General features: G+C 41.1%; 1 protein-coding gene and 3 long non-coding RNA genes across 8 annotated transcripts; 2 read left to right on the top strand and 2 right to left on the bottom strand.

Annotated features, from left to right (window-relative positions):
* Positions 1-438: 438 nt before the first annotated feature.
* Positions 439-4,638, top strand: rps17 (ribosomal protein S17). Its single transcript, XM_086026800.1, has 5 exons — positions 439-529; positions 936-1,087; positions 4,169-4,274; positions 4,364-4,429; positions 4,515-4,638. The coding sequence occupies exons 1-5, from the start codon at positions 527-529 to the stop codon at positions 4,590-4,592; spliced, it is 405 nt and encodes a 134-aa protein (XP_085882926.1). The 5' UTR covers positions 439-526; the 3' UTR covers positions 4,593-4,638.
* A 1,265-nt stretch (positions 4,639-5,903) lies between these two features.
* Positions 5,904-11,688, top strand: LOC147150356 (uncharacterized). The gene is made up of 5 exons (XR_015086327.1): positions 5,904-5,955; positions 9,536-9,603; positions 9,797-9,909; positions 11,214-11,395; positions 11,545-11,688. It is a non-coding gene; the product is annotated as an uncharacterized LOC147150356 (long non-coding RNA).
* Positions 11,418-13,895, bottom strand: LOC147150355 (uncharacterized). 5 transcript variants are annotated; one of them, XR_015086324.1, is made up of 10 exons: positions 13,743-13,895; positions 13,406-13,435; positions 13,116-13,319; positions 12,603-12,772; positions 12,334-12,496; positions 12,238-12,273; positions 11,985-12,157; positions 11,689-11,908; positions 11,515-11,610; positions 11,418-11,432 (listed from the first exon to the last, which is right to left on the bottom strand). It is a non-coding gene; the product is annotated as an uncharacterized LOC147150355 (long non-coding RNA). The 5 variants fall into 5 exon arrangements; XR_015086323.1 differs by having other exon boundaries at positions 11,985-12,124; positions 13,743-13,894; XR_015086326.1 differs by having other exon boundaries at positions 11,985-12,124; positions 12,334-12,435; positions 13,743-13,894.
* An 802-nt stretch (positions 13,896-14,697) lies between these two features.
* LOC147150354 (uncharacterized) lies at positions 14,698-16,209 on the bottom strand. Its single transcript, XR_015086335.1, has 3 exons — positions 16,039-16,209; positions 15,184-15,225; positions 14,698-14,876 (listed from the first exon to the last, which is right to left on the bottom strand). It is a non-coding gene; the product is annotated as an uncharacterized LOC147150354 (long non-coding RNA).
* Positions 16,210-18,627: the final 2,418 nt, after the last annotated feature.

The raw sequence follows: 18,627 nt of genomic DNA, 5'->3' as shown, positions 1-18,627 counted from the left end.
CTTGTAAGGAGACTTTGTTGACACCCTGTAGACTTGATGTGAAAACGGTATAGGATAATAGAAATGCATGTGGGTTTTTTTGTATTTGTTTTTTGCAAACCACTGAGTACATAGAACAAATTTGATTGACATACCAATACTCTTATACATTTTCAAGTCGTTCGGAAACCTTGTGGATACTGTACAATTTGTGTGAAAATATAATTCACAAAACATAATACATGTATGTTTTAGTAGTCATTAACGGTATTGTATTGCACATTAATCTGTGCTAAGACAATTAACATTTAAATGATAATTTTAAGTTGCTTTTTTTAATGTACCAAATCATACAATTCAAAATAACCGAAATGATGTCGGTGTTCATTTTTTTCCCCTAAATAGCCGCGGAGACGTTTGCTGCTACTATAACATTTGACCGCAAGGGGGCAGTGTTTTTCAGCATGTAGTGTGCTTTGTTGGTCTTGTACACTATAAACTTCCGGTTTAAAGTTAAGCACGTTCTCTTTTACCGGCCTGAATCAACATGGTGGGTATCTTCAGCACCGAGAGCTAGCATCCTGTAACAATCGTTCTCAATCATCACCTTGTGAGAGCATACTTAGCTGTGAAAAGCGTCGTTTATCACACAAACGACACCAATAATTCCACATGATAGGACATTTTTGGTGAACTGAGGAAAGCGATGGAGAAGGAATAAAATACAAATTGAATGAACTCGTAGGTAAACAGTTTAGTTGCTACTCAGTTAAAATTTACCTCGGTGGTTTAAAGTGCAAACACCGGGTTGGGTGCAGTAGGGCTTACATCAGTAAGGCAGGCAAAATTTGGCATTGGGTGATGGAACTGTCCGTAGTAGAGGACCTGTCTGTGCTCGTGGCTGCGCTCGTCTGTTCTAGCAAGTGACTAGGATTTGTATTTTGGGTTTTCATCAGGGACGAGTCAGGACGAAGACGGTCAAGAAGGCCGCCAGGGTCATCATCGAGAAGTACTACACTCGTCTGGGCAATGACTTCCACACCAACAAGAGATTGTGTGACGAAATCGCCATCATCCCTAGCAAACCTCTTCGCAACAAAATCGCAGGGTGAGTTTGGGCTTGCTTTCCTGTGGGAGAAAACAGTCGATTGAAGAGAGGGAGGACGCGTGAGGCTCAGGAGTGGAGAACAAGATTGCCTTTTTTCTGATTTTGAACTCTGTTCAGACAGACGTTCGTGTGACAACCAAATATACATTCTGCAAACTTCAGCACAGGGTAGAAAAAGGGCAAAGCAAAATTTGAATTCCTGCAAAATAACAGAGATGGGCACTTTACTCTTTTTTGCCGGTCCGTACACGACCTGGGCTCCCTTCCGATCTTGTCCCTCTGTCCCTGTTCATCAAAATAATCGTCCTCCAAGCCCGTCCGTCCTCGTCCTTTTAAAGTGCTTCAGTCTCACAGATGCAATGACGTGCACATTTTTTTTTAATTCACCAATCACCATGCAGTGCGTGTGTCTGTTGTTTATATTTGACATGTTTTCTTTATTTATTGGCGTGTCTGCTTGTGCGGCGCCTGCGTATGACGTGTGCATTAAGGCCTAGATAGACCAAAACGACGTTGGCCAACAGTGACAGACGCTTACCCCTTGTGGCGTCCGGTCGGCTGTCGGTACGTCACGCTGGAAAAATACATTACAAATACACCATTAAAGTACCTTATGCGCATGCACAAGATGTAATATCCTTCCATACCATCGGTGGCGGTAGTCACTATTTCTCATTGTTAGAAAAATCCAACCGGAAAGCTGTTGGCCGGGGGCGGATTATAAAAACGTAAACAATGCATTCAGCTATATTCTTCACTCATGATAAACTCCCACGCGAAGTAAACCATCACATTCTTGACACGGTATTGTGAAATACTTACATTGTCAACCCTCGCTCTTGTACTTTTAAGAAGATTAAGGCAGCGAAGGTGTGCTCACTGTTTATCCGCATTTGTCACTTCCCGTTGGTGCTCCGATCGCTGATTTGCTAGCTAACAGCCAATCAGAGTGACCAAATGTCATGACTGGCGACGCCGATTCAACATGCGTAAACGCCCCCAGACGCTTACTGACGAGTTACGACACTACGATAGTGGTCAATACACCAATCAGACGGCGCATTCAGACTCCACGATGCTTCACGACCTCTGACGTCGGTTTGGTCTACCTCGGCCTTTAAGTTCTCAACGCCGGCTAAAACTGCAGAGGGGAACTTTGTGACTGACGGTTAGGCGATGCCCAGCTCCGAACAACACTGCTGGGAGGGAACGCACATGAAAAAGAGCACTGTAGGGCTGCCAAGATTAGTCGACTAATCACGACGTCGATGATTAAAATTGTCGTAATTTTGCGCATTATTCTTCTCTCGAAACTGCCGCATCTCGCTCTTGTCCCGCTGGGCCGCTGGCTGGTTTCCTGTCTGCAACACACATCTGCAGTGGTGGTAGTTCGGGTCATATGTGATGTAAACAGAAGCATTGTGGGTAAAGTAGTGTAAGGGGTCATTTGTGTTGGCAACAGAGTCCGAAAGTTATGGCACATTTCGCTGAATATACTCAATAAAATGCATTTTATGTCTTTCATGGCAGCACGACGGGGATCATTTAAAGAAAGCAAGCAAGTTATGGCTTACGCCTGATTTCATATCTGATATAGGCACAGTTGTGTCTAGAAGCTAGCTGCAGTCAGCATACACACGTTCGGTGTGTGCTTGATGTAACGTTGTAACACAATGTGCTATTTGGTACGCTAACACATCATAGCATCTACTATGGATTAAGCAGCAATTAGTCAGTAAACTCGCGTTTATTAACAACCAAAACTGTGTGTTTATGCCCAAGCGCAAGCTAGCTCTCTCTCTCTCTCATTCTCTCTCACTCGCGAACGGAGTGGGTGGCGTTCATGAACTGGGAAATATCAGCACTCAACACAAAAATGACATATGTGCCACTCATCGGCATCACATAACAATAAAACTCCTAATTAAGTTTGTTGCCATATGCTACGCTATAGTGCAAAAAAAAAGTTCTTCCTTTTTTTTGTTACAGGTGCATACCACCTTTTGTGTAGATCAATTTAAGTACTTTTCGATAAATACTAAATTAAGAAAAAATAAAAAAAACAATATAGTACAAGTGTTTATTTTAGTTTTCTTTAGCGCTGAGCATTTGCACAATTTACTCCTCTGATTTCACTACCTTTCGTTAAAAAAAAAAAAAAAAAAAAAGTCTTGGTGCCCAATAGTGAAATATGTACACAAGTATTTCTATTTGTATAGATAATAGATCATCTGCATAGTGTATAATTTTGGTTCCATTTTAAAATACGCTAAAGAATTAAAGCTGAAAATTTTAAGGCCAGAGTATGCGATTTGCCGCAATTTATAATATTATCTGATTAGTCGACTAATTGCGACTACTGTTAGTGATTAGTCGACTAGTAGAATAATCGTTTGTGGCAGCCCTACTGTACAGTGTTGTGAAGGCTGTAGTCATGGCGGCTCCGTGGTATTGTGGAAGAGAAGAGTGGTCTCTCTTTTTAAAAGGACACAACACATCAGCCGGTACTTGACCCGGGTAGGGAACGATTAGAGGGACTGACGAAAACCCACCTCCGTCCTTGCTTGGTCCGCCCTTTTTAAAAGATTTCTTGTCCTCCGTCCACAAAGTGGGTGTCCGTCACTGGGACGGAATGCCCATCTCTGCAAAATACAACGCATGAAATAGATCAACTGAAGAAAACCCTCATTAGCCTCCGATACGCCAAAGCAGCTATGTAAAATATTTCGTAAAAAAGGACAAAATATGTATTTGGTACTACTAAAACTTTCAGTCTCCGACGCTGCTTGTGACTTAACTTGGCCCAAAAAAGAAGAGCGCTCAGTCTCTTAGTTACCTCATATCCAGCTCTTGCAGTGATTCTCATCAGACTTTGTATGCCATTTAACTCATTCACTGCCAGACATTTTCAGACCCTCTTTTACCCTAATGTTTTGAAGGAAAAAAAAGTTCCTGGGATTGAATGGCTGGACTGTGAAAAGACAAATCAGTTTTGTCTTTGGGAGTGAATGTTTATGGGGCAGAACACATATCATATGAAGCGTTTTGTCCAATCAGCTACAGTAGTTGTTTGTCTTGTAGTTACGTGACACACTTGATGAAGCGCATCCAGCGCGGCCCAGTGAGGGGAATCTCCATCAAGCTGCAGGAGGAGGAGAGGGAGAGGAGGGACAACTATGTGCCCGAGGTCCAACTCTGAAGCTTCATTCATTCCACACTGTTGTCAACTTGAATGCTGAGTAGTATGGGTCACAATGTGTGTGTTTCCTCCTCCAGATCTCAGCTCTGGACCAGGAGATAATCGAGGTGGACCCAGAGACCAAAGACATGCTCAAGCTGCTTGTAAGCGCACACACACCTGCTGTCCAGAGCTGAATTGCCTGAAGTGACTTTGGAATGTTCATATGTTGCGTCATCTTCCTTGCAGGACTTTGGTAACATCTCCAAGCTTCAAGTGACTCAGCCCGTTATTGGCATGAACTTCAAAACCCCACGAGGACTGTAGAGCCTTGTTACTCCTTTTGCAAATAAAGACATGTGGTTTACAATCACCTGTGGTTCTTTAATGTTTCATTATACTATATCTTGTTGTGGAAATCTCAACTTCATTATTGTTACGGACATACAGTACACACGTGTATGTGTGTGTATATATATATATATATATATATATATATATATATATATATATATGTATATGTTATATGTTATATATTATATAATGTACACTGTATATGTTTACAGGCTATAAAAGCCCAAATTTGCTCACAATTCTCATTTTCTGTCAGGCATTCACACGGTCATGCCCTGCTGATGGGATGGCTAAAGCTAAGAAGCTTTCCCTTTTTGAACGTGGTCAGATCGAGCTGCATAAGCAAGGCCTCTCGCAGTGTGCCATTGCTGCTAGGGTGCGATGCAGTAAGACAGTCATTCAAAATTTTTTCAACAATCCTGGGCATTACGGAACAAAAAAGTCAAGTGGAAGAACCCAAAAAAATTACACCTGCGCTGAGACGGAGGATCCGATTTGCTGTTCATTAAAACAGGGCGGTTCTTGACCCAGATTAAGGCCCTTACTGGTGCCCAACCATCCAATATGGTCCAGCTGCACCCACATTTAATTTGGAATGTGGTTTACACTCAACTAAGTGTGTGTTGATTGGACACTCTAAATTGCCCCTAAGTGTGTTTGTGAGTTGTGTGTGTGTGTGTTTGTTTGTCTCTGTGTGCCCTGCGATTGGCTGGCAACCAGTTCGGGGTGTCCCCCGCCTACTGCGCGATGACAGCTGGGATAGGCTGCAGCACGACCGCGACCCTTGTGAGGACAAGCAGTATAGATAATGGATGGATGGATGCGTAATAATAATAGATAAATGACAAGTTAATCAAAATTAACCATTGAAAATCAGACATTGCTTTTGGATTGTGGTTCAGCAGGTTTCAAAAAATTAACTCATGAAACAGGCCTGGACAAAAATGAGGGAGGTTAAAGACTGGTGACACACAAATAAGATTGCATTTTCTTTTTAAAATATTCCTCTTCCTAACAGGGCTACTGTTGTATACACAATATGGTGTTGTTGTTGTTGTTGTTTGAAGAGTCGTTGCACAATTTGTCAAATACGCTTTTCTTTGCATTTGAATTGAGCCTTCTCATACCGTACAGCACAGTCGTACAACATTCTTTGACCTACGGTAACATCATAGGATAACATTGCTTGCCAAATGCCAATAGGTGGCGATATGCACCAAGGACATGTAACTCGCCAAAACAAGACGAAGAAGAAGCAGCAGCAGAAAAAGAAGAAAAAAAACTGTACACATCCGGTTCGATGACCAAGTCTCCCGGTGACTGGCAGCTGTGTTCAGTGAGTAATTTCAACATTTTTAAACTCTCTATTTGCCATTTATATACACTTTTACTTATGTACACTATTTAGGAGCATAATTACGGCACTGAGGCCTTCTAGTTTGTTTATTGTTACTCGCTATGTCACTGGAAGCTCACTAGCTATCTCGTCAACTAGCACGCCCACAAGTAGAACTCAGCTGTCAATCAAAAGTCAATCACGCAAAGCGTTTGACTTGAATGTTTTTTTTTTCTATGTTTTCCACACCAAAGCTGTTGTCCATAAATTGAAGAGTGATGGCTTCACATGTGGGGAGAGATTTGTCTCAAAATTATTCACACATGCATCCATGATTTTCACGTTTTTCAGATCCACAAATATATGTGATTTTCACAAATGTATTTCACTTAAATAACTAAATATTTATGTTTTTGAATTAAAAGATTTAGTTGCACAAAAATGTCCTTTCAGATCCACAAATATATTTGTGGTTTTTCAAGTTTTTTTTTTTTGGGTGCATTTATCATGACTTATCGTGTAAATACAGTATTCAATTCTGCGTGTGAAATGTCGAATGTGCGTTTGTGGATCAGCAGTTTTTACATGTGTGGAAAGGCCATCCCTACTCATTCTGCTCTTTGTCCGCTGCTACAGTGGGGTCGAGCTGGCAGCAGCAGAAGGACGCCTTACTTTTACATGAAACATCCAAATCGCCTGTTATCTGGTGTATTTATTTATTTATTCATTCATTCATTTTTCAATTCTGTAGCAAAATTGGATAAAGATTTGTTGTCAGTTTTGTGTCATTTTGGTTTTTGGAACGAATATTGACAAAACAAGTTTTTAAAATGTATTCTTTACTATCGTTTTGTGGAAAAAAAACAACTAATGAACAAATGATGTTGGAGACAGTGACACTACCCTCTAGCGGACTGAAGAGGGATGGCCTTTAAAACACACGTAAATGTTGACAACTGCTTTGTGTGGGATAGATGACACCGGAGTGGATTTTTACTCGCGTACCATCGGACTCCCACAGGGAGAAAAAATCTCAGTCCTAGACCACACTATAAATATAAAAAAAAAATTTAAATTGAAAAATCCTGTCCCATCCCGGTCTGGTGAAAGCGACTTCTATCCCGACCTGCTCCGTTCAGCATGACTCCAACTCCCGTACCGCTCCCTATTTTAGAGGTACATTAAATAAAGTTGTATTTTCCTAATTTATTGAATACTTTTTCGCACCCCCCTCCTCAAAGGCTCTCTATTTTCTTAACTGTTTTTTTCTTCCTGCAGGACTCTTGCACTTTATTAGTTGGTCGCAACAGCACATGATCTGGTTGCACCCTTTTTGGTGTGGTACAGCATGACCATATTTGCTGATGTATAGTCGTCTCAGTTGGCATGCTGTAGTTTTGTATGTAAAGATTGACAGTGGCTCAAGATATATTTGCAAAATATTTTTTCTGTAATAAGGACTTTGTTTTGCAACAAGCAGCGGCTGACGAAACAGGTCAATTACTTTATATAACTTGACAATGAGATAAAAAGGAAACAATAGCAAAAAATATGTTGATAACATAAATTCATGTTTATCATTTTTAACACCTTAGAAAAATTGAACATGAAAACATTTAACTTTTCTTTTTTTTTTTTTTACATACTACTGTTATTTTGATTTATTTCCAGGACTTGACAAAAGTCTTCGGGCATCAAAAGATTTGTTGTTTTTTGTTTGAGGCTTTGGGGACTGGGTAGTATCGTTGACTAATGTTTGACATCCCAAGACTAGAATGAAGGATCGAAGTATGATACAGGCCTATGTCATTGTTTTGATTTTTGTAGTTATTAACATTTTAATGCATTGCTGCACTTATTTCTGTACGAGTGTGAAGTGCTCGACTGTATTTGAACGCACCTCGCGTTGTCAATGTTTAATGTGACGTTCACGTTATGATCCGTTTGAACCAGCGATTACTGCTATAGTTAAATTCGACGGCCGTTAACGTGGCAAAGTACACACCCAGACTCGGATATTCCGAGAGGACCGATTTACCATGACGCGCGTCACACGGGCATATTCCGCGTGGTGCGCACAGTGCAACGGACGGACACAGTTGGAGCGCCTTTGCTGTTTGCGCGATTGAAATGTCAGTCTCCAGTGTGGGAATATCTTGGAAACGGCATGACGTTTGTGTCCAAAAGAAATGGGGTTGTCCGGTGAGCCACAAACGCACATTTGACAATTCACACACAGAGTCATGATAAATGCACACACAACATGAAAAAACATGAAAAAATCATCAATGTATTTGTGGATCTGAAAAACACGTGAATATCGCGGATGCATTTGTGTGAGTAATTTTGAGGCAAATCTCTCCCCATGTTCACCTGCTGGGACATCATGACGTATCTAAATTGATCCTGAAAAAAAAAGTTAGTTCTGTCAAGCGATTAATTTATTTGAAGTAATGCAAAATTTTACATAAATCGTAATCACATTTTTTTCAACTATAATTTTATACGAAGCTTGTAACAGATATTTACTTTAGCAAACTCTTGGAATTAAAAAACAATGTAGAGTATATTTTGATTCAGAGGCTGTTCAAATAGCTTTCTTTGATCCTTAAATGTGATTCTTTGAGTATGTGGGGATTGCGCCTTTTCTGTTGCTGGTCCTTCCGTTTGGAATGACCTTCCATTAAATGTCAAGCAAGCCCCCTCTCTGTCCATTTTTAAAACCCCTTTGAAGACACATTTCTAGCCTTGGGCTTTTGATCCACGTGAGACGGACACTTTTCTTCTGTTTTCCAGTGCCTACTGTATATAGTCATTTGTCTTTTAATTTATTGCGTTCACTTGTTATATCATTGCTATTTTGTTATTGTAATGTGTAGTGCTTTGTGACAGCTGCGGCCATTATGAAATGCGCTATATAATTAAAGTTGGATTGTATAGAATACAACTGTTGAACGATACGTCAAAGACATACAAGTAATATGGTATTTGGCTTTGCAAAGTGCACAAATTGTTTTGGATCTCTCCAATGAGTAACTTTTTAAAGTAAAACTACATAGAAGTCCATCTTTGTCTGTCTTTGCACCAGTGATTCTCCTCTTAAAATTGGCTGCAAGGTGAGCAGAGGTTAGCTGCCACCGCAATTAAATAAAACTGAGTTCTTTTTTTTTTTTTTTTTTTTCAAACGCTTTATGAAATTTAAATTAATCTCCAGAATGAACGCTTTAATTAGAGTCCAAAATCATATTAATGGACAATTTAATCTGCTATTCCCCCAATTAATAATTTAACATTCTAATACAAAGGATTATTTTGGCCATGGGGAAAAAGAACAAACAAAAATGTGTCATCTGTAAACTTGACCTTTTCCACTTTTGATAAAAGTTATGTATTTTGGAAATGTAAAGTAATACTTATCAGTATATAATGTAGTGTTGTAAAATGACAAGTGTAAAGTGGCATTTTTACGAGGGCAGGTAAAGCAATGATATGAAGGGGATCAGATTGCTGCCTATTGGAGTAGTTTTCATTTTTGTGTATGTTTGAAAAATATTAAACTACTCTATCTTAATATTTTCAGTTGGAGGACTTTGAGGCCGTGCTTGAGCTGTTGATTGTAAGGCGCATGAGGAGCTCATTGGATGTCAGGTGTGTGGAGAGAAAGCCACCAGCTGATTGCTCACACAGATCCATGACGTGTGTGGGCACATTTGCAAATGTTAAAAGTGAAACTATACAACCCTATTTTATTCATAATATGACTTGAATCTTAAAAGAGACAATTTAAAACTTTTATGTACAGAAGAGTGTTACTTACTGCTTTTATTTTCTGCCTGAGCAGATGGATGGAGGAGGCTTCGTGCTCAAAGGTGCAGCCGACGGAATTGTGGGACATGCGGAAGGCAAGGGAAGGAAAGGAAAGGAAAGGGAAGGCTACGCTGCATTTGGACCCGAGTGAGTACTGAGCAGTGTCGTGTGCTTGATGAGCTGATGTGTGGTGGTGTGATGTGACATAAGGTGGACGTGAGTGCACTCAACTTCAACTCCTGCTTCATGCACTGCACGACACCATCGTCAGACACTTCTGGGCATGTTTTTGAATGACAATGATGTCGGCCAAGTTAGTTAAAAAATAATGTCATTCAAAAACATGTCCTTCAGTGTGTAATGATGGTGTTGTGCTGTACACTTAGTTTGTGTCCCAGTGCGCTCACGTCCCCCTTTGGTGCCATCGCCTAAGTGTGTGCGCGTCATTTGAAGTAAGTGACATCACACATGAGCTCGTCAAGCAGGCAACACTTAAGCTGCTTCCATCGTCAATGTCTGTGTGTGCAACTTGAGTTAGCTCACATAAACATTGATTGGTGAAATACTTTCAAATTGTCATGTTAGCTTCTCTGTCCAATAAATTGTTCAACTTGAATTGGAGTCTTTGTGTTTTATTGGTAAATCTGCCCTCATTTGAAGCCGTTCATGCGTGTCGGTTGCTGCAGTGGAAAACTATTCCAAAGGCCACTTGAGGTGAGAGTTGCACGTCAGTCACTACTGCTGTGGACACAAGTGTCACATTACTACTCCTGTTTGTCTCCTCATGACTCAAAACTCGAGCAATCTTTAAATTCATCCAGTTTTGGGTCATGTGATATTGAGGGGAATAGTAAAAGGCCTGTGTCGCATGTAGTGACTGTAGTGCAACTTTGACCTCAAGACTCATAAGTGCCTTAAAAAAAAAACTGCTGCTAGGACTGCCCCTAACTCCGCCCAATTTCAAATCCACCAATCATGACATGGCTCGAATTTGCATAGCCAATCAGAATGCAGCAATTTGCATAACTGCAGCCACTTTTGCCAATCTGACCAATCACGGCGCTTTGAATTTGCATAACCACGCCCACTTCACAACACACCAATCACATCACGTCTAATTTGCATAGTCCCGCCCACCCATTGACCAATCATAGCCTTTTATACATATTGCTCCACCCACTTCCAGACCCAACAGCGAATCAGAAGGCCTCATTCCAGCCTTGCCCCACCTACTTTCCACGCAAATTTTTTTTAAAAAAATTAAAAAAAAAATTTAAAAAAAAAATTTTTTTTAATTACAAAAAAATTTTGGGAAAAAAAAATTTGGAAAAATATTTTTGAATTTGTTTTTTGTTTTGTTACTTTGCTTGAAGCAAGTGTTTTGTGATGTGTGTAAGAATGAAGTTGAGAGCTTAAGTGTTATTTGTAATCAAGCTTTATTTCTTTTGCAGAGTAGACAATCACAAACAAACAAGTTACAAGTCGGATGACAATCTGCTGCGTGCTGAAGCGGTCGGCCAGCGAGAAGACAAAGTTGCAAGTCTGATGACGGCCAGCGAGAAGAACCAACGTCTGGTGCAGAAGATGTTTGGGGCTTGAAACCTTCCAGCGAGCAGGACTCAAGTCTTCACAGGTGAGTTATCATGCAAGATGATCTTGTTCCTTGCTGCCTAGAAAGGGGAAGAAAAACAAAGCATTGGGTCAGAAATTTGTCATGAGGATTGTGCAGTGAAAATAATTTCAAGAACATACCGTCCGAGTGTAAATCCCATTTCTTCTCAGGCTGCCTCATGGATGAGCAAGCAACAAGGCAAACGTGTTGCTGCGAGCAGATACTCTTTCTCCACCCTGGACACAAGAACAAAATCACTCAACTTTTGAGACAACTAGAACATGCTAGCTGAAATGAAGTGTTCCTTTTCTTACCAGCAGAGGACTCATCCTCAGGTAGACGCACTTAGCCAATTGTTGCAGCTCGTAGCACTCCGGTGGCGCCATCTGCAGGACAAGGAACATGTGAGAAGACAATTCTATTACTAACCTGAAATGCAGTCATCTGGAACGCCATGGAGACAAGTTGGATGAAATATAAAGACCATCTCCTCATCGCTGCATGGTGAAGTCATCAGTTGGCCAGCGTGTGAACCTAAAGACAAAGGCGAGTTAAAAGTCAACTCAAGCTTATGGCATCAGCAACATTCCACGAATGTATAGTGTTTCACCTTTAATGACAACATGGCGAATCATTTTTGGTTGACTTTCGGATGTTTTGATTCACTGTAGACTGGAACCTTCCACTGCAGCAGCTCGTCGAGCTCCTGAAACTCTGGAGTGGTGCAGGGACTTCTTCCGGATGGACAAACTTGCAAATACCACAAACAACGGACCAGACAAGCTGCTATTTTTAGTAAGTTTATTTGCATGTCTTGGTATTGAAAATGTAGGCAGCTTTGAGGACAGGCAGTTTTTTGTCGCCTGTTGAACCGGTCAGCAAGTTGATCATTGCGCCACCTAGAACAAACAGTCAAGTACTTTGAGTGATCAAGTTTGTCTTTTGCAACAGGTCCCAACCTTGACGAAGAGGAGCGCGACTTCACAAGTTGATCCATGATGATCAGGTTCTTCAGCGCCACCTTGTGGGTCGCTGTCCTGCCCGGTTTCCATTGCACCCATCTGCAACACACCCGCTTAAAATGATCAGCAATCGTTTTCGGAGCCTGATCATTTCAATCAGCTGTGGCGCAGCAGGGAGACAAAACATTCAGGAAACAGGATTGGAGACTTCTGATTAGTGTCCTGACTGCAACTTTGGCAAAACTGCAGAGAAAAAAAATGCTCACTTGATACACCGCCATCTTGTTTCACAGCTCTCAATGAAGCTCTGGCATGACTGCAGAAAAGGAGGGGGAGGAAAAACAAAAAGCAGAAGTTTGGATGGGACACTGCTGGAAAGTCACGTCGGGTCTCCTGACATCCAAAATCCTGGCTGGTGCCTCTTCCTGGAGTGATACTGCAAAAAACATTAAAGTTGACATTGATCTTCGCGTTGCCTTTGAGTGCATGTTCCCACCTGACTCAGCTGTCAAATCCAGGTGCAGAAAGTAAAAGCCCTGCCGCCACAGTTTGGCTGTAGCCGCAGGTGCTTCCACCAAGCGGCAGGTAAACGAGCTCCCCAGAAGCTGGTTGAGTGGAAGCACCTGTGGCGCAAATCAAACTGTGGCTGCAGGACTTTTACTTATTGGACCTGGATTTGACACACCTTTGCTGATTGAGAAGATCGCAGCAGGCCCCCTGGTCAGCGCATGCTGAAATAATTAGTCAAACATTTGTACATGTATGCAAGTGTGTTTTACCAGTGAGGAAAGCAGAGCTGGACGCCTCTTCAACAGCACGGTGGCCTGACAGACGAGGGAACGTAAGCATTAGACTTTAAAATGCTCTCAGCCTGACAAGCTAGTGGCTCAGCAACCTGACATTTGGTAGACATGCAAAAGTCTCATGTCCCAAAAAGACACCAAGTCAGCCATTTTAAGGCTCATTATGTTGAAGACGTCAGCCTGTGGACAGAAATGAGACAATCAACACGCAGGCACGAAAATATACCTGATTTATTCAGTGTAATTGTGAAGTTTTGTCTAGTTACCTTCCGCAAAACGGCACTTTCGTCCAGATGCTGGAAAAGATTTGAGCAAATGCTTTGTTAGTCATCGTCACACAAAGTAGCTGCATTACTGTTGAATAAACATCAAGTTAAACATGAATAAATATTTTAATTATTGCGTTCTTCCGTTTCAGCATGTACGTTGCAAAAGCGCGTTTTGATGCAATTTAAAGTCGTAGGAAGCGTTAATTACCAACGCTAGGGCAAACGCTTTAGCTTGCCACGTTAGCAAGGCGTGAGCATGCCAAAAGTGATTCTTGAAGTTCAAAGTGACCAAAAGCAGTGAGTTTTAAGAGGCTATTAAAGATTAATCACTCACCTTTTCAAAGGTTTCGATGATCTTGTGTAGGAGATGTGTGCGGAGCAGCTTGTGGACGGCCAGAGGCTGACAGCGAGCTGAGACAGAATAATTTGTGTCTTTTTCCCCGACTTAAATAGGTTTCCGGTGATGACGTCACTTCCAGAGAAAAAAATAAATAAAAACCTTTCATTTAACACAGAAAGCTAAGTAGTCGACGCTAGTAAATATGTTGTGTTACATTGAAAATGCAGGCGCGAAATAATAGAAAAATTGTCATATATACTTGCCAGGGCTCGAACCCGGGTTGCCTGCATATGAGGTTGGTGGTGCACTCCGCTTGACCATCACCCAGTTGCAGTCCTTGTGTCTCTCAACACTATATATAAGATATGATGATGCAATGAAAATTTGTGTAAATTAATGCACACATACAAACAACCGAGTTACCTTAGTAGGTCTGACATGGTCGAACGGTTAACGTAGTGACTTGTTTTCTGAGAGACCCGGGTTCGATCCTCACTCTTTGCTCCATTTACAAATTAAATGGAGAACAAGGCAAGAATTGAACCCGGGTCTCCGGAACACCAAGCCACTTCTTATACCACTCGCCCATCTTGACGGAGAAATTTTGAAACAACAGTTGGGAGTTGGCTGCAGTCTTCCAAACACATCTACGGCCACCCGAGCCGCTCGTCCTCAGTTACATGAAAAAAAAAAAAGAAATGTAATTGGGAAGATGGTTGGCAACCCTCATGAAGTGATCACTTCCACCGCTAACATTCCACGTGGACTGTGTGATGACACTCAAACCGAACAAATAACCCCAAACCACCAGTGTGTACTACCATTAACTTCATTATGTCATCCATCGGGAGAGAGTTTGCAAAGTCAACGTGGTTTGAAATTGAAGACGAACATGACAAAGAGGCAGTGTAGTTTGTTACTTTGCTTTATTGGTGATCGTAAATAAAGTGCTTGACTAAAACACACGTGTTTTCCTGTCTGCTTCAGTCACAAACAGTTCGTGTTTTAGTTTCAAGATGCTTTGTCGATAAAGGCAACTCTGCTGGGAGGTTGAGCAGCGTCTCGTCTCGTTAGTTGGGGGGAGTGTGTGGGTCGCTACTAGTCCGACGTCGGGTCTGTAGCCTTCACCTGCAACACACAACGAAACATGGTGAAATCAAATTCAATAATAATAACTATTAATATTATTGGAGAGAAAAATGGGAAGTCTTTCCGACGGCCCCCCCAAAGTATTAATACGTGTCATCGGGAATATACACCACCTCTCATCCAACCCACCCCCACCCCCCAAAACCACCACCTCCAAACCAAATTTACCAGTGTGTGCGTGAAAAACATTAACGAGAATAAACGAACAATAGCCACCAAAATGCATGTGCACATCTCAACCCGTGCCCACATAAATCTCTTGAAATATCAAAACAAATCGCCTCACTATTGTATGGGACATGAAGCGTTTTCTTCTTTGAGTGCGCACCTATGGAGAAGAAAATGGTAATGTCCATAAAATCTCAAATATTGGTGCGATCCTTTTGCTATTGACAAAAAAAAGTATTTTTTTCATTCCCGTTTCGTTTTGAAAAACGAATTCGGACGTTTTTACATTTTAGTATCTGCTTCCAAACCCAATATTCAATGACCAAACGTCTTAAGGTCCCGCCAGACCGAATCTGCTTCTGTTAGCGACGAAAAGGTTTCGTTATCCTTCTGAAAATCATGACAAACCAGGGTTTAAATGCCCACCCAAAATAAAAGCGATCGACGAAAAAAAATTGTCCACATCTTGTTCATCGCTAGCTGTTGCCATGGTTACAAGGCACGCACATAGCAGTCGTTTAGCATTTTGAAGATAGCTTCACATTTAAACGCAGCATGTGCTGTCCTTTCCCGTGTCCTCGTTAATAGTTATCACGGAAGAAGATAATTATACAACACCCTAGACCGATCCCTGTGTGCTGTTTAAAGGTGTATTTACCGTAACATCGGTGATCATTTTGGTTAGCATGTCTTCCTTTTACTGTATGATAGCATTTAGCTAGTGGACGTTCGTTGTTTAATCACTTGTATTACACGCCAGTGTTGCATGGAACAATAGCTTGGAGTGACAAATAAACAACTTGAAGTAAGAACGTTTGCCTCTTATTTGTAGAAGTGGTTGAAAAGTGCCCGGCCCTGCCTTCAGAAAACCTTGAATGTAGTATATCGATGAGAACACGTTAAGGTAATTTGCCTGAATTAAGACGAATACTACTGTTTGACTATTGTATACAGATTTGTGTATTGTACATACATATTTGACGATTAAGATCGGTATCATACTTCGATTACTGGTCAGTAATCCAGTCTTCCTGTTGACGTTTCTAAGGATCCAAATCTCCAATCAAACGCAATTTCCCGCACACTCGCCTTCCTGTCTAAAGTCTAAGTGCACTTCTACATCGCTACAAATGGTACAAACTATCAAAATGTTTACACTCACTAGTTGCATTCGCAAAGAGGAATCACGCGTTCGCCGCATGGGATTGTGGGATGTACTGCTAAGTTTACCACCATGGTCGGAGCACACGATTGTGAACAAAAACAATACAGAATCCAATTTCATGCTTGTATTTTGATGCAAAATGGGTCTCATTTTATTCCTTAAACCAGCTAAAATTGTTTGTTGTTTTCAGATTTGAGTTTCAAAATCGGAAATATAATACACGGGAACGTCCCTAAATTCTAGTATTTGTTTATTTAAATTCCTTTAATGTAATCTTAATACAGTATTTTCTTCTTTGCGTAGTGTTTTAGTTGACTGCATTTCTTCTAGTACACGTTGATGCTTTTATCTCCAATCAGCAGCCATGTCAATTTAATGGGCCCGGGGCGTTCAGAATCACTGGTAGCGCTGGCCGAGCAATGTCAATTATACTGTAGGAGAAGAGGGACTGTAAAAGTTCAACTGCGATCGTCCTTTGTGATGTCAGCATTGTCCGTCCGCTTATTGGTCTGAACAAACCTCTTCCTTTCAGCAGAAGTCATTCTCTTGTTAACTTAGTCTTATTGAGAACAGCAAACATGAAATGAAACAAATAAAAAGCAAGTCAGTTTTGTAAGTCAGTTTTTTGGTTGACTCCCTCTTGAATGTGAGGTTGGAACAACATCCATCCATCCATCCATTATCGATACCGCTTATCCTCACAAGGGTCGCGGGGCGTGCTGGAGCCTATCCCAGCTGTCTTCGGGCAGTAGGCGGGGGACACCCTGAATTGGTGGCCAGCCAATCGCAGGGCACACAAAGACAAACATCCGCACTCACAATCACACCTAGGGGCAATTTAGAGAGTTCAATCAACTTACCATGCATGTTTTTGGAATGTGGGAGGAAACCGGAGTACCCAGAGAAAACCCACGCAGGCACGGGGAGAACATGCAAACTCCGCACAGGGAGGCCGGAGCCCGGGATCGAACCCACGACCTCTGAACTGTGAGGCGGACGTGCTAACCAGTCGAAGGCCCGTTGGAACAACAAAAAACAGGCTCCAGAAGTACGTATTATTCTAATACTACTTGAACATTCAACAAAATGCAACCCCTCTATACTTGACAGGTAACAGGAATCAAAAGACAGACCCGGGGCCAACTAAAGTGTCATGCAAAAAGGTCCAAATTGATTCCATCCGATAATACACGGCACCTGCACACAGAAATATGTCGGCTGTTCAGCGGGGGGTAGCCATCATAATTTGGCTAATTTTTGCAAAGTACCACCATTTTTGTCCAGGCCTGTTTCATGAGTTTATGATTATCATTTTTAAAATAAAGCTGTTCAACCATAATTCAAAAGATATTACTGCTTTTCATTAGTTAGTTTTCATTCAAGTTAGATTTGTTTTTATTATTACTATTATTATTTATGTAACAGAGGATACCAACAATTTTCTCCAGGTTACAATACAGTTCACGATATCGTCTTCAGGCGCAACGCTGTCACCATCTCCTGGTCACTAAGAGAAATGCTTTCGGTGACAACTTCCAGAAATCTAAAACCAATATATGAGCCGTATTTCGATTGTGTCTCGTGATATAGTGCTCCATTTTCGTTTTAGAATTAAAAATTGATCAAACTAAACATTAAATTAAACATTTTCGTACTCGTTACAGACACCAAATTACTTGATTTTCTATCAAGCTGTATTTCAATTTCGATGTTTTGTTATTAGAACGAAAATCAATGCGTGGTTTTTCAATTTTTAATATCTTGTTTCTAATCTCATTTCACTGACTGACAGAAGCATGCCCATCCTTGTCTTGTGTAATTCGGGATAATTTTGTTTTGTTAACAGTTAACATTTAGTACCTCACCCCTTTGCATGAAAATAGTATGTCCTTTGTGGGACATCTTTAGGCGGATTGATGGAATGTAAGGACGGAAGCGCTTCTAAAGGACAGGACGGACGACGATTATTTTTATGAATAAGGACAGAGGGACGAGAACGGAAGGGTAACCAGGTCGCGGACGAAGGACAGACTGGCAAGAAAGGGTAAAGTGCCCAGGTCTGGTAATGCAGGAACCCCATTCGCGTAAAAAGTTAAAAAAAAAAAAAAAAAAAAAAAAGGACAGGCATTTTTCACAGGACAGCGACGATAGAGAGAGCGATAGGGAGAGAGAAATATAGAGGTAGGCAGAGATAGAGAACGAGCATACAATTGTTTTTTTTGCAGAGATTTTTAAGTGATTAAAAAATTACAGATCTCAATTTTTTAAATCTCTTGACAGCTCCCTTAACAGCATTATCAATATTGTCCATAGAGGGAATCAAAAACAACTATATGTATGGATAGCTCTGATCCTCCTGAACAGTTTGAGTGGTTGAAAGTTTAGTTTTTTTTAAAT

Source organism: Filicampus tigris, chromosome 3 (genome assembly GCF_054856515.1).
Source record: "Filicampus tigris isolate MCC_2025a chromosome 3, RoL_Ftig_1.0, whole genome shotgun sequence".
In the NCBI taxonomy this organism is placed as follows: domain Eukaryota; kingdom Metazoa; phylum Chordata; class Actinopteri; order Syngnathiformes; family Syngnathidae; genus Filicampus; species Filicampus tigris.
The sequence above is the reverse complement of the archived record's forward strand: the minus strand, read 5'-3'. Positions and strand labels throughout refer to the sequence as shown.